The sequence below is a fragment of the Xiphophorus couchianus genome, chromosome 20 (genome assembly GCF_001444195.1).
Source record: "Xiphophorus couchianus chromosome 20, X_couchianus-1.0, whole genome shotgun sequence".
NCBI lineage: Eukaryota > Metazoa > Chordata > Actinopteri > Cyprinodontiformes > Poeciliidae > Xiphophorus > Xiphophorus couchianus.
The window spans coordinates 26,642,509-26,664,307 of record NC_040247.1 but is presented as its reverse complement, the minus strand read 5'-3'; the positions used below and the strand labels follow the sequence as shown (position 1 = coordinate 26,664,307).

The following is a 21,799-nucleotide window of genomic DNA, read 5'->3' as shown; positions in this document are numbered from 1 at the left end:
GAGGACGGGAAGCAGGAAAGGATAAAACAAAAAGCAAGAAAGCAGGAAGCAGGCGAAGGCACAAAAAAAGGAGTGGGAGCGGATGGAATAACCCAGGATTTGCCACCGGTGTACAAAAACAGAGAAAAAAAGGTTGAATTGAAAAGATTTGAGTTTGATGTTACGTGTGACTGAGTCCTTAATAAATGAGGAATTTTATAAATGCACATACCTCGAATTCAAACAGTGCATTCATGTAAAGTTGTCCTTGGTTTGAACAGAAAAGTACTGCGACTGTGGGGCTTCTCAGCTAAATTCCATGCATTTTATTTAATTGCCTCCTTCCTCTCTGTAGCTGTAGGACAATGTGACCGATAACACGCTTTTGAATTCATCTTTACCACTTTCTAGTTTGTCGCGTTCTCTTGAATTCAAACACACCGAACTGGAAGCGGGACCAAAAGATCCATCTCCTCCAGGTTGGAAACAGAATCTCCAGCATCTGAAAACCCCTCGACTGGGCTTTAGAACAGCAGCATAAACTTTTAGCATAATATAAACACGAATGGGGTTGCCTCTGTGGCATGTCATTGTCCGGCATGAATTATGTTCCAGTAATTCAGCCTCTTTGCGTTAAGTACAATATTTATCTCTTACAGCCCGATCACAGCTGCACTCATCATTGTCAGCCATCCACCCACAAAAGCTAATTTCAGGGGCTTCTAAATGGCTCCAAAAACAGATTGTTCAATAACTCTGACTTGTGACACTTGCTCCTGTTTGCAAGTGGGCATTAATTACAAACAACCACCTAACTCGGAACCACTGTCTGGCTGTTAAATTTGGAGACCCTCTAATGCCGGAAGTGAGGCTATGAACAGAAGAATTATAGTGTTTCGCTAATGAATTTATATCCCTTGAACTTTCACATTTCAGCATGCTGCAAGCACAAACTCTCGCTGATTTTACAGCTGTAGGTCTTTTGGAGTTTGTTTCAACTAGAGTTGCACACTCAGGCTATGTTCACACAGTAGGTCTTAGTGTTTAATTCACATTTTTTTCTAAAATATGTTTTTTTGCATAGTCATTCGTACTACTGATTAAAAGCGACCGCAATCAGACTTCTGTGTGAATGGCCTATGACCCTAAGGTGACCCACATGCGCTGAAGAAGAACGATGAGGTCACACAGCAGCGCGATGTTTATTGAAGTGATGATGAACGGCATCAATTATAACATTTATTTAGCCAACAGTATCGTCACAAGATCATAAAACGGAAGAAGCCAGAAGCCAGAAAGCTCAACTAACAGCAGCAGGTTTTTGTGGAGTGTTGACTGTAACTTCTGTGGAGAAGTTTGTTTCGGTGTGTAGTCTCATGTCAGTGACATGAATATTTGATCAAATAAAAGGCTTTTAAAACTATCAAATACCTATCCAAATTAGCACCACAAATAGAAGTGGCACTGACGTGATTTTGTTTGGCGGGGGTGGAAAGATTGAGAAACGGCCGTTCAGGCTGCTATGAGAATGTAGCCATAGAGACTGAAATATTTACACAGGCTTCTAAAATACTTTAAGTCCAGCCCAATTGACTGGACTTAAGACTTGAAAATTTAATCTATAAGCATAAATTTTCAAGTCTTACCGTAGATTCTAATTTGGAAATAGGCTTTGACTTTGACTGAGCCATTCTGTCGTTTGATCTAAATTATTATATTGTAGGTCTTTCTATATATTTTAGGATCATTGTTCTGCTGAAAGGCATGTCTCCAACACCAGTCTCAAATCTTAGGTAGCATCTAACAGGTTTCCTCCTACATTTAGCTCTGTCAATTTTCTGTTAGTCAAGGTTGCATGCCACACCTTTCACACTTTGATTTGTGAAAAAGCTTAAAAACTACTATTCTTCCCGCAAGTTAACAATAATTCATCAGCCTAATTTATTAACCTCATTTAGTGTCATCAAGGGCAAAGGGGGCTGGATGGAATCCTGAGAAAAACGTTTAATTTTCCATCCTCTTATGCCCTGCTTTGTGCTTTTCAAATACAATCTTAAAATATATAGAAATCTGTTTGTAAAATGTGAGAAAGTTCAAAGGCTACAATTGTGACACTATAACAATAACACATTGGTGTTTAAATTGTCTCTAGATGACACACAGGACAGCATTTATATCCTCGTTCTCTGTACAATCAGCAATTAGAGTTGGCATTTTAGCATGCATAAGCATTAGCTCATTATTCACCGTTCGCCACATGCAGCTGATGCAGAAAGCTCAAGGAATGCAAGGTTACCGACAGAGAGAGCTGCTGCTGCAAGTGCGAAGCTGTGGTGGCTGTGAATTATTTTATTCAAATGTTTTGAACTGGAACGTTAAATGGATTGCGGTCCCGCCTCACCTCGTTCTAAATTCTAATCACCCACTTGATTTCACAGTGCACTAGTTTTGCTCCAGAAGCTGCACCTGTGTATGGCTATGCAGGTGTGTGTGTGTTTGTGGTGGCGATGTGTGAGACTGCAGAGTAGACGATGCCTGGTGCCGCTAGCTTCTGACAGCAGCACCAGAACCGTGTGTGGAAACACAAATGAGAGAGAAGCAGAGAGAGAGAGAGAAAAAAACGTGTCACTCATTAGGCTGTTTTTCCTCTCACCCTCTGTCCCTCTTCCCACATCCTGCTTTCCGAAGAGAGGGGGAACCGAGCTCGGTGAATTACATCTCCGACTGTTTGCATCTCATTCTCCTGATACGCTACGTTGATTGAGGCCTCTTGAGTGAGGAATGTGGCACAGAGAAGAACTTGGTCTTTGTGGGTGTGTTATGCATGTGTATGCCACGATGTAAAAGAAAAAAATAAAAAGGACTTTTTTTTTCTTCTTCTTTTTAGCTGGGTTTGATTGCATTCATAGCAGCTTTGCAGTTTCTGGGTTTATTATTTTTGCCTAAAGCCATTCTAAAAGCTGTTGATAATCTGATTTATGTTGCAAGTCAGATGCAAAGAAAACTGTGTTTCTCATTTCACATCACTAAAACTACTCACATTTGCACTGCTTTAAAAGGAGCTCTGGTGAGAAATGTGGCACAAAACATATTCTTTATCGCAGGAATAAATAGATTTAGAAAATCAACCTTTTCATTTAGTAACATTCATTTAACCAAAAAATAAAAACATGTTAAGAAGCCACTTTTAAAAGGTGTAACAACTAAAACGACCAACTTAATTGGTGTGGAAGGTTAAGGATCCAGAGGACAGGACTAAAAGATATGCTGTGGGAAAAGCCGAAAGAGTAAAATAAGAACTATGAACAATCCCTTTAAAGCACAGGTGTCAAACTCCAGTTCTCAATGGCCGCTGTCCTGCAGTTTTTAGAAGTGCCACAGGTACAAAACACTGGAATCAAATGGCTTAATTACCTCCTCCTTGTGTAGATCAGTTCTCCAGAGTCTTGCTAATAACCTAATTATTCTATTCAGGTGTGGTGCAGCAGAGGCACATCTAAAAGTTGCAGGACAGCGGCCCTCGAGGCCTGGAGTTTGACAGCCCTGGTTTAAAGGTTGTTTTTTTAATTCACATTTTCCTTTCAATTTAGACTGAAGACTATTTTTAGGAACATTCAAAGCACAGTCCATGACTTTGTATTTCCAACCGGTTTAAAACAAAGAGGAAAAAGATACAACTCAAGCATGAGTTTATCTTTCTAAGTCAGGAAATATCTCGTCACTGAAACGTTCATTAATCAAGAATTAAACCATATGAAACAACTATGATGAACAAGGCAGAAGAATTAGCAAAGTTTACCTAGAAATGACATACGGCAAACAGGATTGTTAGGGAGGTAAAAAAAAAAACAAAAAAAAAAACCCAACTCTCTCAAATTGAAAACTGCAGCAATACACATCCCACATATCTTAAAGAGTTTAATGAAATTAAATGATCAAATTGTAGAAAAGCTGGTGCTAATGTTTTAAACAAGGTAGCCATTAATCAGATAGGGAAAACGTGTCACTCATAACTAGTTAATAACAGTACTATCTAATCCAGGAAGCTTTTTTTCTAAACATGTGGACTGGTTATTATGATTGGGGTTTAGATTTGCTTTTTTTATTTTAGAAAGCTGATGGGCCTGTTGCTGCCTTTGACTCATGCAGAGAGCCATTAAAAAAAAAAAAAAAACATCATTAGAAGATTTTATTCTGGATCTGCAGTTTGTAGGAAGCGATGGCCTGCTGAGGTGGGAGTGTTTTGTGATTTGATGTCCGTCTGTCTGCAGAACTGTGTAAAAGGCCACATGCAGACTGTGTTTGCTGAACGTCAGAGCTACATACGAGGGGCTACGCTAGATAAATGTCAAGTGTCTGCAAGAACGACGTCTCATTTCTGGATGATTACAGGCGTAGTCACTTCCCGCCTACGGTCAAGTCACCATGAATAAGCCGCCGGACATACTGCAGAAGTTACGATAAAGTAAATGTGGACGATCAACTTTACTGATAACATCTTTTAATCTCACCAGAAGACTCAAGTAAGGGTTGGGCAATCAAGGTTAGAAAATAAAATCTCTGATTTTCTTCCATGCCAGATCCAATTTCTGATTTTAATTATTTTTCTTTACAAATGACAGAAAATATTTCCCAAAAGTGGCTTCAACTTCAGTCATCCCTCCTGTGAGTTGTACAAGAATATAGGAATTTTTGTTTAATTACAAGAATTTTCTCAAAGTATTAGCAGAATGAAGACGCAATTTTACCATAACGTCTGGAAAATGTATAATCACGTTGTTAAAAAATTTAATTCAAGGTTACGAGGGTAATAAAATACAACTTTATAAAGCAAGAGGTCAGGTGTTACTTCTTACCTAGATCATCCAGCTCTTCTGTATGGACCCCTTCTACTCAGAACGATGGATTGTTGAAGAGAGAATGGGGATGAGAGAGGGAGGGGGGAAAAGACATTTGATGTTAGGTGGATGCAGTAGCAACGTCTGGCCACTTGGTGGCAAGAGGTAAACAAAGCCAGTCCATCAACGTCATGTGATGACCATTGTTTACAAAATACAGCACGCTGGGTTTCCGCCATGTGACCGGATCTATGTTTTGACGCAATATTGACATAAAGGCAGTGACTAAAAATGTATCTTGTTCATGTGACTGAAAACTGTACATCTTATTTCTTATAAAAACAGGCTAAACAGATTTCAGAGAACTCTAACTCCTGAAGCATGGATTATCTTAAGTACCAAGGCTTGTTTTCCTGAGAAAGCTGAAGAAAAAGCAAACAGAGCAGCACCATTCATTTCTGTTGCCCAACACTGACACCTAAAGGTTACTGTGGAAACAGACTATCTGGATTATACATCTATGACACAGAAATGAACCATGATGTGAAATGTGTCTTTTTTTGTTAAGTTGTTTCTTCCAATGAATCCGGCACTGAACTAGAAAATTGTAGTGAAAACTTAAGAATATTTCCATAGATCACATACCATCATCTTCACATTCTTCCAGGGGTTTCTGGGGTTTGTCCAGGCACCGAGGGTCTAGCCAAGAGGTGGTCTTTGTGTTGTGGCTGAACAAAACAAAAAGTTTATTGACAAGCCAATGACAAGTTAAATGGTTATCAATTATCAGTGACTGATTAGGATTTAGATTCACATAAGACGTGCAGCTCGGCAAAGCAATGCAAGTGCTGCAGTGCTTTCCAAAAGTATTCATACTTGGTATTGACTTGTACCAAAGACTAGATTCATCTTCCAGCAGGAGAATAACCCTAAAAATGTAGCCTTAGCTACTTTGACATATTTGGATCAAAAAGTGTGAGAGTGGCACAGTCAAATCCCAGGTGTAAATCAGGATAAGAGTCTCTGGCAAGAAAATTTCTGGTCACAGATGCTTTTACTCAGATCTGAGAGGTCTTAGGTCATTTTGCAAAGAAGAATGGGCAGAAAGAGGTAAGATGACACAAGTACTGACTCAGCAGGAATAAATACAAATTACGTGCCACACGTTCAGTTTTTTAAAAAGTGGAAGAATGTTTTGATTCATTCTTCCTCTTAAACGTGCTCTACTTTTCTTAGTCCATCATATGTTTAGTAAAGTATATTGAGGTTTGTGGTTTTAACATGTCAAAACATTTTTTAAAAAGTTCAAGGGGTATGAGTACTTTTGTGTTACCATTTTAGAAGAGAAAGTGTCGAGCATTTTATTGTCATACTCTGTTTTTGCACTCCTTTAAAATCAGCTCAGAAATAGACAGTGATGCATTGAATAACATCTTTTACAAAAACAAAGCTGAATATATAAATATTTAAGCAATGCAAGAGTCAACCATTTCACTGAGCCAGATAGACGCACTCAACAGCATATTTCAAATGAATCAGAGGTCTTTGTTTCTTACTCTATAAAGTAGACCTCTCCGGTCTCGGTGTAGGCCATCTCCCAGTTGTCAGGCAGAGGTCCCAGCGGGTCCTCCGGGGGAGGATGGCTCAGGTGAAGGTTTGTCTGCTGTGTGCTCTCCGTGGTGGCCGATGGTGAGGGGGTTGTCCCAGCGTAGGACAGGTCGCTATGGCGAGGGACGTAGGGGCGCGCCGAGTGAGGAATTTCGTCCAATTCACTGGATTCTCCTGTGGGAAACGGAAACAAATGGAGCTCGGTCTCACACTCGTCAAACCAGCAGCACCTTGTAGGACAAAAGCAACCATTGAACTCATGAAAATGCAGCGAATCCAAAACGATCAGCTAACGAGAGCTTTTGCAGACATGATAACGTGAACTTCTGAAGAGGGCCGAGGTCACTTCCAGCCTGAAGTGACGTAGAACAAGTCGCAACAAAGATTTGATCTTTAAAGAAAAAATAACTGTGTGCTTTATCTGGAGTTCCTAATGTTTTTGTCTGATTTCTGTACTTTTCTAAACTTAAATAAGCTGCTAGATCAAAGAGCAAATACAAGAGTTCATGTTAGTCAGTTTGAGAGGGTATATTTATATAAAAGTTGGATGCAACATTTTCAAAAAGTACCACAAGTAAAATTCTGCTCTTTAAAAAAAACAAAAAAACAACAATAAAAACTGGTTATTGAATGGAGAACTCCAGGATACCAGTTGCATTAGATATTGTAGTGCAATTTCACTCATAGCCAGCACAAAATAGCTACGACTGCAACAATTATTTTAGTAAACAATCTGTTGATTTTTCCTGTTGATTATTTGGATAAAAAAATTTCACATTTGACTAATTTTTCATTTAGCCACTTAAGCCTTTCCATACAATATTAGAAATATGTTAAAAGTCGCAAATAAACAAATCATCCAATCTCTATTTTTAAATAAGAAACTAAAAATTGCACTGCCTAAAATGCAATAACATAGGATTCCTTTAGTGAATCTTAAGAGGATGAAGCTAAAATTAAACCACTTGAGGAGTTTTGGCTAAAACATATTTACAGACTAAGGTGTTTAATCTTATGAAATGTAAATATTTTTTGTATAGATTTGTCTTAATTATTGCTCTGAATATGTAGTATTTTCCACCAAATGGCCTTTTTAAGTCTGTATACTCCAGTTAATGATAAATCGATTACTAAGTTAGTAATTGATTAATTTAGATTATTTAAATAACATATTAATCACGATTAATCATTTCAGCCGTACAAGCAACTAGTAATTTTAGTTAGACATTGAATCCTAGATCATTTTAGATTTCACACTTAAAAACTAAATCTGTATACTCTCGACACGTCACAAACCTCCCGCGTCCAATAAATCTGACTGCTCTTCCTGAGGCTTTGAAGAGATTTACTCAGGCAGCTGCGGGGGCAGTTCACACCTAGAGTCATGGCCTCTGAATAGTTAGCACTTAGCTTCCTGTTATCTCATTTTCACACTTGACCAGCAGCCATTACAGCTCCCACAATCACAAAAGGTTCACAACTAACTTTTGATCTGACCTTTTGAAAAAAAAGAAGAAGAAAAAAAAAGAGTGCCAAGTCAGCATCCAAGGGGGTTTTTACAAATAATCCCCAAAAACAGGTTTTTAGCCAGCAGCACAGCTGTGAACATGACGGTTTTATGTATTAAACCTTACAATTTTTATGACATAATTGCTTTTTTAATTGTAGAGGCTGCATAATTGCACACTTTCTGAGACTCACAGCAAGATGGCACTATTTAACATTTCTACATGCTCATGTACCACCAAGGAATAAATAAATAAGAAACAAAGACTGAAACTTACCAAGAAATTAGCTGTGGTATTCCAGCAACCCATTCAAATACCAAAGAACGATCTTTTCTCCACTTTCCTAATTTCCCTCTTCACAAAGGAGCAGTCTCTCCCTTGCCCTCCTGCCCAATCCTCCTCAAACCTCCTCCACCCCCTTTCCAGGTCACTCCCTCATTCTCTGTTATTTCCGGCTACCTTCACTTCACTTCCAGCCTCCTCCCACTTAACCCGTGAGCTCTCGTGTTCTTCTTCTTCCTCTTTGTCCCAAAGGCAACGAGTGCCTGAAAAGTAGGATTGAAACCCAAGCTTACATTGCAAACTACACAGGAGGCGTTGTCCGGGTGTTGTGCTGTGTTGGTCAGTACAATCACTACATGCAGGTTTGTTTGTTAAAGGTGTCATGTTACAGAATCCTTACAAAAACAAGCATGAGCTACAGTTCCTTGCATTCTTCCATCTATGCTACAATGTAGTGGATTAAAACCAAAACTTTGACTGTATTTTGCATGTGTTGTCTAGCAACCCTCTCACAGACTGAAAGTTTGATAAGCGCACTCAGTTTATTTTACGGACTATAAGATCATAGGAAAGATTGTGCTATAGGTTCTTTGATAAAGTTATTAGTTTTAAATCCAAAATAAAATGAAGAAATTACCAATTGGAGACTTATGGTGTGATCACATCAAACACGTTTCGCGCTTCTGGTTTACATTCGAAGTCTATGTGGAGGCATATAGAGGGCCCCTCATGGCACATTTTGAGCGTCTAGCGTGGCAAGATTTGAAGCACACGGAGCGTCAAGTTTGTCCAACGCGTCCGGTAAATAGGCTGCCAACAGAAAACAATGGCTAGAGCGATTTTGACGCATCTGACGCACCCTCGACGTGCCTCCAATTAGACTTTGAATGTAAACTAGATGCGCCTGACGCTCAAAACACGTTTGGTGTGAACGCACCATCAAGTGTCTGCATTCAAAGTGCACACACGTCAAACTTGAAGCGCTGAGCGCGTTTGTGATGTGCGTAACGCGTTTGGTTTGAACGCACCAATTGAAAAATAGCCAACAGTTACTGTATTTCAGATATTCCTCTGCTATCTTACTGCTGCCATGCTCACAATGTGATGAAGATATGCAGCACATTGTTATCACAGTTAGATAACCCTAACCCCATCTGTTGTTCATTCACATCATCTAGCAGCAGTCTACCTGGGAAACTCTGTAGCTCACTAAAATAGAACGATACTGATCTTTATGCCACATTACAACCATCAAACAGGTTTTAAATTTGCAGATCCAATTCTGCATGGGTTGCAGTTCGCATCTCTCTGAGCTACACACAAGTTTTTAAAAGACACCAGCCGGCTTTAACCAATAACTTTTTCAGTGTTCTTGCTGTGGATGTACTGAGATGCCTCTGTTTTTTGTTATGTTTTTCTGTAGCTTCACTGCAGAACAGCATCAGGATTCTGGGCAGCACACGCTGTGGGTGTCATCAGAAACACACGGAGTTCTTGGTATAAAAACCATCTGACCACCGTCCAAAAGTTCTGACCTGGTGGACGCAGACTCATCTGCTTACTAGTAGTAAAACATTTCACATAAAGGTTATCACATGTAAATGCAGCATTTTACAATTCCTGAGCTGATTTAGATAAAACAGAATAACATCTATATTTACTATTGATAAATTTGCTGGTGAGCTAAGAAATCAATGTCCTCAATTGGGTCAATGATTATTTTTTGTGGGTAATTACAAATCTACACTTGTGTTCAGGCCTCTACAAATAATGGCTACTAGTACTAGTAATATTCTTATTTGTTCAATCTTGATTAAGTCTAAGACACATAACTCAAACCTGAACAGGAATATTGTTTGAAGAATTTTAAAAACCATAGTTTTTCATTTGTGGAACCTTTATTTTACTTTTACTTATGAAAAAAAAAAGATTTTTAGAGCTTTCTTCAACATGGAGGTCAGGTATTGAAGCTGGACCGAAATATTCAACCCTGAATGGACACTCAAGTCCATTTAGAATTTAAGTAATTAAAAACAGAAAAACAGTCTGAAAACATACTAGTAAAATTGTTAAAGTCTCAATTCAGGAAGGACCTTCTTAAAGCGACAGAAGCCCATTTTCACACCGCTAAATTGTGAAGTCAAATTTCTTTTAAGTCATGTTTGACATATAAAGCATTTTTATAAAAACTGACAGTAATAGTTAATTGATTGTGATATAAAACGACACTACGAACCTGGAAAAACACATAATGCTTTTAAAAGTGATGAGACACAATTTGTTTCGTTTCTACATCATAACGCAGTGCTTTTTTGCAATCGGAAACATTTCCATATAGTCAAATTGGTATTTCTTGTAAGTGATGGAAACACGTAACGGAGTTTTTTCATGGTGCTGACCTGCAGAGTTGAGCAATAAGTGGGGGAGAAGCAGCAAAGCGTTATTCTAGTACGCTCCATAAAAAAAAGACTCAAGTCACTTCTGCACTTTCTCTGGCATCTCAAACCATCCAGCAGGTTTGAGACCATAACTTTTAAAAACCTGGGCATACCTTGTGTAACCAACTGAATACATCTTCCACCACATGAATGAGCTCACTTCATTGAGAAAAGCAACACCTACAAACTCCTGGTTCAAACCAGCGTCGTACTTCAGCGCCGCTGCTCGTCTGTACGTTACCTGTAAAGCTGCTGTTCATGTCAGGGAGGTCCTCGTCGTCCTCCAGTTGCTGATCTGCAAGCCCTATTCCAGCATTTCGCATGTCATTGTAGGACTTGGCTCGTCGGGGAGTGGTGTTCTGCGAGCCCGGCAGGCTACCGCTGAGCCCGTCTGACAGTGGGGCATCACCACCGCTACTGCCGCTGATCACTTTCCCCCTGGGAGGCTGCACCGGTGGCTTGGGCGTCCCATAATAGTTGCCTGGGGGAACAAAGAAAGAGATCACTTTTTTTTTTAGAAACCTGAATTCAGTTTCACAAGCCAAGCTGGAATATTGCCTAACCCACTAATAATCAAATGCATCATTTCACAGTGAATCATGTCACAGTAGCTTCCTTTCTCTGTTATGGACATAGATGGAAAAAAACTGTAAATGAAACTCGGGTTTATGAAGCCGGGTTTCAGTTTTGCAAACTAATTTCAACTCAAGCCGGAGTGTCAAATTTGAGTCGGATTGGTAAAATTAACAGAATCTGGAAAAAAAAAGAGAAAAAAAACCACAACACATACTCAAGCACGGTGGTGGTAGTGTGACAATCAAAACACGCTGGCTATGCTTGAAAACCCTCGAGTGTTTGAGAAGTGTTTATTTCTGCAAATCATATTAATAGGTCTCTTGATTATTAAGTGGCAAATTATGGGTTAAATAAATTAGAGGGCTAATTTATTAACTAATAGCAACTAACCACTCACTGGTTAGTTGCATTTAGACTCTGCAAACTCAACCAACATTAAGCTCAAGCCTAACAGTAGAGGTTAGCAACAGGATGTCCTGTAAAAGAAACTGTGGGGTTGCAGTTCACCTTCATATGTTCCGATTTCCAGGAGGGTTCCACTCTTCTCCAACACTAGGAAGTCCTCTACAGAGAGGAAGTTGTAATCCACACCAGGAACTTCTCCTTCACGTGGGGAGCGAGTAGTACCTAGACGCCAAATCAGAGACAAGGATGAGGTTAGTGGACTTCGCTCAGAAATAATACAACTGTGAGACAGTGCAACGGAGTATTAATGGTCATTTGTTAGCAGAACTATGTTACACAGGAAGAAGAAAATACATTTTTAAAAGAAATAAAGGAAAGAATGTCATGGCCTAAAATTGACATTAGCAACTGTATCACTTCTTAAGACCCTGCAAAATCCGTAAAGGCAGCATGATGTTTGATCAGGCAGCAAGAGAGCAAGAGAGAGAAGCTGTTAGGACAGGAGTGTCAAACTCATTTTCATTTAGAGTCGCATCAAAACCATTAATGTTCTCAAAGGGCTGATTGAGCCAGAATGTATTGATAAATGTATTAAACTGCTAAAATATTAATAATATATATAATAAATAGCTGCCATTGTATCTTTTTAAAACTAAATAATATTTAGTTTTAAAACTAAATATTAGTTTAGTTATAAACTAATATTTATAACTAAATATTATAAATATTTAGTTATAAATATTTATAACATGAAACTGATCATTTCATGTTGATCAGTTCCTTCAGGACTTCACAATGGATTTTAATCAAAACCACAGATTTTGTGCTGCTAATCTAGAAATATTTGCAAGGAACTTTGCAGTACTTGTGCTTATGTATAACTTTCATTACTCGCCGTATTGATTATGGAATATGATTTTCTCTAGGGAATACATACGGAGGTTGCTATTTTAGTTATCCTTGCTTGCTGTTCATGTCCCCAAAAAAATCCAAAAGGAATGTCAAAATGTAAATTCTGTCATCAACTTAAGTCTTGGTTTCTGAAATATATATATATATATATATATATATATATATATATTTTTTTTTTTCACTTTCATGATGTAGGCCTCAATTCTTAATATCAACAATTAATGACCAAAGTAAGACAGCTTGAGAAAAAAACCACTTTGACTGCTGTTATAACTTCATATATTTTAGTTCTTAAAGAAAATTTGTAGATCTCTAGTTTTATTTTTTTCTATTATTGCTTTTCAACATTTTCAGCTCCCTTTTCCAAGGCATACAATAATAACAAAGTTATTGGACCAAAAAAAAAACATTTTCATGCTATAAATAAGATAAAACATGACCAATGCTGAACACAGGACCTAGAAAGGGATGCAAAATTATGGAGTGTAATATTGATATTGCTGGTACAGGAAAAACAATGAACAAAGAGAAGCAGATCTGTAAGTGACCTCAAAAAAGGAGTTTCCGCTCTACACCAAACAAAGAAAATAAAACTGAGAAGCTCCTATTGTGTGCCGATGTTCATTCACACAGGGGGAGAGAGTGTGAGGTACGTTGATAACACCTAGTGAGATCCTGACGTATGTTTGGGGGAATTGTGAGCCCGTGTGTGAATGTGTGTTTGATTTGGCACGCAGCCTGTGAGATTCACGCGGTCCCTTAAATGGCTGCTGAAAGTCGAGCAGTGTGGCGACGACAAAGAATGTTTTCCTTTTGAATAATCCTCAGTCAGTTTTTGCCTTGATTTTTAGCATATATTGGCCCAATTTGGGCAGATTTCCACACTTTTATTTTATTTTTTTTTACAATAATTAACAGTATGAATAAAACCATCCAGACAGTGTCATTTATTTCATGCCTCTCCCTTCTTTTCACGCTCCTCAATCTTCCATCTCATCTCCAAATCACATTGTCTCTGGTAAGTAATAAGAAGGTAAAAATAGACGTGTGGCGATATGGAGGGAAAGCTCCCTCTGCCGCCACGCTTGGTGACAATGGAGATAAATCATGGGTGTGTACATCCTCTCTCAAACAGCAGAACGTCACACTCACACCGGCGTGCAACAAACAGCAGCGCCGTCCGTGTAGGGAGACCATCATTTTCTCACACAAAGTGATTTTGACCAGCATCAACTCGAACGCCAAGCTGTCTCAAAAGGGGAGTGAATTTCATTTGCATGTCCATCGCAAGAGTCAAGACGTTACGTAGAACACGTTAAAAATCTCTTGATTGCTACGTTATTTAGAGTCTATAAGATGAATGGCTCCGTTTTGCTCATTTCCAGGCACAATGAATGTTAAAGCGTCTTCAGCTCATTATCCCTCCAAACAATGGTCGCCGTTGATTCGACTCTATTTAGACACTTCTCTTAGAAAACCAAATAGGAAGTGGAACTGTGACCAGTATATCAAAGGGGAATCGAAAAGCAGGACCTTGGCTGAAACCCATGGCTAAGACGCAGTTATCACCAAAGGCTGAATTCATTCACTACACCCTGAACACAAAAGCTCCTTTGACCAAGCAGTGAAATGAAGTAAGAGGGAAAGACAGGTTGGGATTTCTGGGACTAGAGTTGGAGATTAGAGTTGAGTGACCATTCCGCTTCATGCTGACTTCAGACAATACAAGGCCAAGGACTTGAAGAAATAGCCTTATTTCCAGGTATTGGCACAAACAATGAAGCATTCTGACCAGTGGAAATAGACTGTTGAGGGACAAGCAAATCACTTCAAAAAATTCTTATACACACAGAAAAAAGTATGTTTCTGGGTTGTTCGCCAAGAAATGTTGCTCTGCATGGATTCCGGCTTCCCAAATGTGTTTTCTGTAAAATGACAGAAATATGAAGTACCAGAGACCTTTGACGTATTTCAGAGTACTGTAAATGAAACACGCAAAACAAAAATGAGATACACGAGGAAACAAAGATATAGAGAACGACAAAAAAAGATCAAATTACCCAGCGTTGATGACTTTATCCTGGATAAGTTGTTATTTTTAAATTAAGACTCCATTCATCCAGGATTAAGCTAAGCACACACTGAATTACATTTTTGAATGACATTCAACTGTCACAAACTATTTAAGGTCACATTTCTGTGGGAAATGATTTTTTTTTTTCTTTTGCAATACAGCATTGACGTGAGTTTTTCCTCACTTTTTCTCCCTTTCAAACCAAGTTTTTGTTTTGCCTGGATCATGGATTATGCAGATAACGTTACGCGTATTAAGACTTTCTACTGAAAAGGTCGAATTTTCCATTCAAATTTACAGTGTGCCGTGGGGTTGTTACCGAAACAAAAGGGAAAAGAAATCTGAGAATTTTATTGTTAAACTGCACAGATAAGTGATTGGTAAAACAGTAAACACAACATACTTAAGTCCCACTAGGAAACAATAACAACAGACCTCTTCAGCGAGGACGTTAATGTTAATGGCAGAAGATTCAAATTTAGCGATTTTCATAATCAGTAAGATGTCTACCAGTTAAGATAAAGATCTACAAACTTCATACAAACTAACATCTCTTAGTATGTTAGTACAGATACTAACATACTAAGAGATACTAACAGAGTTAGAGGGGGGAAGGCCAACAAGCCCACACACACCAGCCTTATGTTTTGCTGCAGGAGGGACTGGTGCACTTCACAAAACAGATGGCAGAATGAGGAAATATTATTGTGTGGAAATATTGAAGCAACATTTCAATGAGTCAGCCAAGAAATTAAAGCTTGTAAACAAATCAGACTTCTAAATAGACAACAAATGATGCAAAACGGCTTAAGGACTAAAGCTAATGTTTGGGAGTAGAAAACAAAGCACTGATCTCAGGCACATAGAACATTTACGTACAAAGCTGAAAATGTGTTTAAGCACTGTGACCTATGAACCTGAATTAGCTTTAGCAGTTCTGTCAGTAAGAACATTCTAGCAAACTACTGTGAGAAGGTTGTGTCAAGGGACACGCTTTACAGAGCAGCTTAAAGACATAATCCGAAACATATACATGTCTTTTAACGAAAAACTACTTTAGTAATCCTAACTAATCTAAAAATTAATTTTTAAACTACAGAATTTCAGTTAGAGAAAAATACATAGGTACAGTGCATATCTGATTGTATCACTATCAATGATTTAGTAATCTCACACAAGACAGTAAATCAGAGGTTTTTCCTCTAAAACAATGAGTTGGATAATGTTGCCTTTTATTTAGAAAATTAAGTTGATGGTGAGTTTGAACATTTCGAGGTGTGTGTTTTTAAAGGAGCTATACTTGGTCTTGATGAAGAATAAAAGAGAAATGTAAATTATTTAGTTTGATTTTATTTATAGATCACACTGTCCCATAACCAGGCTGATTTTATTTGGTTTTTCTGTTTTTAATGGGAGAGAAAAAGAATGTTACATATTTAATTTATTGAAAAAGTTTATAAAAAAATATAATTCAGCAAAATTTCACAAGATCTTTTATCGGTGCATCTCTACATAAATTATTACCAACCAGAACGCCTGTTATCAGTGTTAGTCGGAGATGAATTCAGGCTCTGTAGTATTTAATAAAACTGTCACAGTTAAATCACACTCATTCGGCGTGCTTAAACACTCAAAGTTTGACACTGCTGTGCTTGAAAATAGAAAATCTTGGCTGCAGATTGGACTGCTGCTGGGTTAACTCTGCTAAAAACAACTACTAGCAGCTCGTCTAAGAAATATAGACCGACTGCTTTGGGGTAAAAATTATCTACAATTTTTTCCTCAGAAAAGCAAATGAATTTAAATGCCACACATTTAAAAACTGGGGATTTTGAGCTGAAAGTAAAGCAATGGTCACCTTTGAAACACACTTATAAACACTGCTGCATTACCAGAACAGATACACAGTGAAAACTGCACCACCTCCACTGCGTGATTCCAACAGTGACCAGATTTGACTCCTGCTGTGGAGAACCAGGGGCGCAACTACATATTCTTGAGGTGGATGAGAACACATCATTGCCCCTCCACCCCTTGTTACCCTTCAGTAGACGGCAGTAGATGACTTTAATGATCCCAAAAGGAAAGTAAATGCTGTAACTCATTAATTCAGATTCTTCAAAGAGTTATTGTAGATTGCGATGGCTGTTGGCAGGAAATATCCCTTGTAGCAGTCTGCATTACAGTGAATCTGAAGAAGCCTCTGACTGAAGACACTCTTTCTTCCCAAGACAAGTCCCTTCAACAGACTGGACATCTCCAGTCCAGTCTGTCGTTCAAATTTTGGGGGGAAAAAAAAAGTAATTGTTGCTATAGTTACGCATCATAATAACTTTTCAAATGTAAAAACATACTAACAAAAATCTTTCCAGTTCCTCACCATCCAAAATCAGAGGGAATGAGTTTCTAAGAAACAGTGAGCCTGATGGATGTGGATCGGCTGAGTGAGAGTACCGAGCCTAAACACTGAGAAACATCAGAGAGAACACAGAACAGAACCAAACCCAAAAGAATCCAGGGAATGGCTGCCCTGTTTAAATGTTGCCTAGCAACAGGTTTAAGGTGATTCATATTGCTTATAAACACCATATAGTAAAAAAATAACCAAATAAACAATCAGACAAAAAAAACTAATACCCGATAATTCTTTTGTTTGTTTAAAATCAAATAATTGTACGGAAAATTAAGCACTTAGCAACGCAAACACAGTTCTCTGCAAACGTCTTCTCAACTTCAAGATTTACGGACATTTATAGCCCTTTGTAAAATCAAAGTGTTGTTTTCTCTTGGCCATTGTGAATAGACGATCAGACTGGAAGAAGACTGGTTCTGTTCTGGGGACAACTGTGGAACCTCTGGAGGTGACGATGCCAAGAAGGATCCTTCATAAAGCCTTCATATATCCATCCATCCATTTTCTTACACCCTTGTCCCTAGTGAGGTCGGAAGGTGCTGGTGTCTATCTCCAGCTAACGTTCAGGGCGAGAGGCGGGGTTCACCCTGGACAGGTCGCCAGTCTGTCGCAGGGCAACACAGAGACAGACGGGACACACAACCATGCACGCACACACACACACACACACACACCTAGGGAGAATTTAGAGAGACCACTTTATCTAACAGTCATGTTTTTAGGCTGTGGGAGGAAGCCGGAGAATCCGGAGAGAACCCACCATGCACAGGGAGAACATGCAAACTCCATGCAGAAAGACCCCGGGCCGGGAATTGAACAGCATATATACATGTGTGTGCGCGTTGGGGGGGGGTGTATGCATGTATAAACATATACATAACCTATAGGTAAGTAATGTCAGTGTCTTACCAGTGTTTTATTGTACCACCTTTTTTTCCTACCGCTCCATCTTTACCTTGTCAAGTGCATTATACAAGACGATTAAAATTTAAAATAAAGAAGAAAACGATCCTGAGTTCGTTCTCGAAGGGGCACATGCCCAATCGACCTGTGTGGGAGGGGAGGTGAAGCAGTGGAGGGTCCCTAATCAGTGCCGTTCCTCTGTTATTGATCATTTTATACATTCACAAAGAACTGTTAAATACAGAATATTCCTACTAGAAAAAAAATCCCCATTTTGGTGCCCTCTTTAGTGTAGCGCCCCTATGCATTGCTTAAAGTGCATACATACTTTTTGCGCCACTGTGGAGAACAAATAATGTTCAACTCCTCAGCCTGAAAGGCAATGGGCTGTTGGTGATCACTGCCCAGCATTACTGCTCAAGTGCTCAGATGAGCCACCTTGTGCAACATTTTCAGATGGTAAATATTTGATAATATTCCTCTGCCTGTCCCTTTAAGTGATTATAAAACAGCTTAATCTGCTGCCTTACATTCCCAGGTCACAGGAAGTAAAGAACAAGTTACAGTACTTCAGAAATTTGTTCACAGCAGCAGCTATTTTAAAATATTTCCCAAAGCTTGCAAAGCACAATACCTGCTAAAGGATACATGTCCATTCTTAAATTCACATTCCTGAGTTCAAATGTCCCACATCTGGGCTGCAAGAGATATGCTAATGATCAGACAGTCTCAACAATTTCTGTGTACCAAGCAAATATGAAAAAATGATAGAACAGTGAACAAGACACTTTTTAGGAGAACCAAAATGAAAATGATGGATGATTTTCAGCTTGAGTAGCCAGTTTGAAATCTTTTTCTGATCAATAAATGCACCACTAGAATGTGTTCAATCCAGATTGTGCAGTCAATGTATGCATTTTCATTACTACTCCTTTTAGGACCAGCAAACTTCATCAACATGCAGTTAAACATGTGTCAGTACTTTTAAAATTAAACAGTTGCTACATTTAGTGTCTGCATTAACTAGCCTTTCTATTAACTTCCAAAACAACCCAACAATCCTGCCTAAAACATAAGCACCAACAAATCCTGTTTGCTAGTATTTCTACATGTCCAATCCAGACTGACTAAAAGAGAAACATCTTCTACTTGCCCTAATCACGGCCACAGAGTCTCTGGATTCTGAACAAGCTGCCAGAAAGAAAGGTCAAAATGAATTAGAAAGAACAGTCAACATCATCATGCTGAGGACTGGAGCTCCTCAAGGTTGTGTGCTCAGTCCTCTGCTGTTTAAACACAGCATGTTTGCACACATGAGGAAAACCTGATCATTTATTTGCAGATGGTACTACAGTAGTGGGACTCTTAAGAGATTGCTAAATCCTCATAGACCAAGAAGGTTGTTGCAGAAACAAGCTGAGGTTTGAAGAACAAAATAGACGACCATCCATGTCCGGTGGCTTTCGACCTAGAGGCAACATTGTGCACAGTCTTTAAAAAAAAAAAAAAAAAGTTAAAACTTCAACATGTTCATTGGAGTTTTTGGTTGTAAAAAAAATATATTAAAATGGGATCAATCAAAAAACCCAATATGTCATGTATTTACTTGATGGCTGGGCCAGACCAGAGTTGGTAAAAATATGAGCGACTCTAAAAAAGGCTGGGCAGAAATGCTTAGTGAGCAACTAATTTTCCTCTCAAGCCAATGGGTCATTGAAAAGTAGATTACTTTTATAAGCCTTGATGTTTAAAGTTGGAGTTTTCTTAGCTCTATGATAACACACTAACAATAACAGCAACAAAAATATTTAATCTGCTTCAGACTATACCTGGAAGGTGTAAAGTCCCATGTCAAATTTTAATACCTATGGGAAGACTAAGAAATGCACAAAATGAAAACGTCTCATTGTCAGCTTTGGGGGGCTTTTGATGTCAGAAGATCAGCTCAGTGTCACTCTGACCTGAGCACCAATCTACACATTTCCCTTCCACACGGGATCTGTTACAAACTACAGAGAGCATCCAGTTGCACCTTTCAAACCAAGATCAATACGTCAAGACAGTCATTGGTCACAATCTCTACTCTGACCTTGGTCGTCATGGTAAGTCTTTACCATCAATCAGCTTACAACGGATCGACGCATCTTTTCATGAAGTCTTCCCAGCATCTCCGACCAAACAGTGGTGTTCATGGTTTGGAATTTGGATCATAGACAGCAACACATGTCTATGGACTTTGTTGTATGTTTGATTGCCATATGGGGCCTTGCAGATGTATGTATAACCCTTGCCACAAAAATCTCCATAGTTTTCTGTCACACATCACTTTGCATATAGGCTAGCAGTTCACTTTGAATCTCATCTGACCAGAGTATATGTTGGCTGCTATTTTTTCTAAACATATAACACATTGGAAGTCACGCACTAAGTAAGCCTCCCAGTCAAAACTTGAAAAAGAACTCATTATTTTACTACGGCTTCACACACAGCCCTCCTCTTAAAACTCTCTTATTCAAGCTTCATAATAACATTAACTGGCAGACACATTCAGCAGCTCATCTATATTTAATTGATAGCAGCCTATTTTTAAGGGAGTGTCTGGATCTCTGGTGGCATGACAGGCCAAGATTGGTTATATTTGTCCTGGCACATGGTGACATGAGACTCCATTTGACAATATAGTGATACTAAAGCAAAAATAAGCAAAACAATAAAATGTGCTTAAGACATTTCAATGATTAAAGGATCATAGGACGAGAATCTGAAATTAAACTTTGGTCCATTTTTTTTTTTTTTTGCTCCAACATTTTGCCATTGTGACACTGAAGACTGTAAAAAGGCCTCCACTTAGACGGAAATCAGCTTCTAAAAATACCCGTGTGTGAAAAATCTGTTTATTCCCTACACTTGCATTCTCCCCAAAGCAACACAGCAACCTGAGCGCACATACCCCTCAGGCCTGGCCTTGCAGTTTAGCTGTGACCTACATTTAATTCCTCCTACAGGAGCGACGCCGGTGTTGACTTTTTGGGCAATTTGACTCCTTTTTGCTGAGAGCTGAAGAGCCGTCTTGCTTGACATCTCCATCAGATCCGGTTTCATGGTGCTGTTTAGCTTTCCTTAAGCTTGCCTGAGCCTCACAGATGGCTTGATTTCAGCAGAGGAAAGTGAACCAGATTAACTTCTCGGCTGAAATAAAGATCCAGGGAAAATGTCTAAAAATTGCAATGAGTAACTGCAAGGTGCTGGTTATTTCAGTCACAACCAAGATTCACAAGGCTCACAAAGATTTTAAAAGTGTGTGAATCATCAAAGGGCAACAACTCTCAAGTAATCCCACATGAAATCTTTTCACGGTTGATGAAATGACAGCAGCGGACCACGTAGCGAGCAAGTTTGTCATCAGTATTGTTCTTGGCCAAATATAATGATGACTGTTTTGGTGACTGTTTGGAAATCATGTATAGATTTTTATGCAACTCCATAAATAACAAGATAAGAACAGCTTTTGTAGAAGGTCTTTGTTAAACATTAGTGTTAGAAAATAAAATAAACCTATCAATTAGATAAGTATAAACCTGACTGAACAACGTGTGGCTATAAATGAATCAAACCATTTCCTTAACGCCAAGTCCGACTCGCTACAAGGAATTTTAGCGCATTCTTTTCCACCAATCAATTTCACATCTGGGATCTGATCTAAAACTGCATCATTTTGCGCTTACAGGTATTATTGTTTCTATATACATTAGATTCCTAGATAAAGACCAGGTACATTTTCTGGAGAAGACATGAAATTCAAACAGCTACTGTAAGCCAGTGTGAGCTATAATGTTGCAAAAAAAACTGACCCAACCATTATA

General features: G+C 38.7%; 1 protein-coding gene across 11 annotated transcripts in view; it reads right to left on the bottom strand.

Annotated features, from left to right (window-relative positions):
* magi1b (membrane associated guanylate kinase, WW and PDZ domain containing 1b) overlaps positions 1-21,799 on the bottom strand; it is a 146,722-nt gene that overhangs the window by 51,915 nt on the left and 73,008 nt on the right. For all 11 annotated transcript variants that reach the window (XM_028003945.1, XM_028003947.1, XM_028003948.1 and 8 more), the window contains exons 3-7: positions 11,737-11,856; positions 10,895-11,134; positions 6,374-6,599; positions 5,463-5,545; positions 4,836-4,868 (exon numbers count right to left, since the gene is read on the bottom strand). In XM_028003945.1, coding sequence (XP_027859746.1) covers positions 4,836-4,868; positions 5,463-5,545; positions 6,374-6,599; positions 10,895-11,134; positions 11,737-11,856 — 702 coding nt within the window. The remainder of the gene's footprint in view (positions 1-4,835; positions 4,869-5,462; positions 5,546-6,373; positions 6,600-10,894; positions 11,135-11,736; positions 11,857-21,799) is intronic.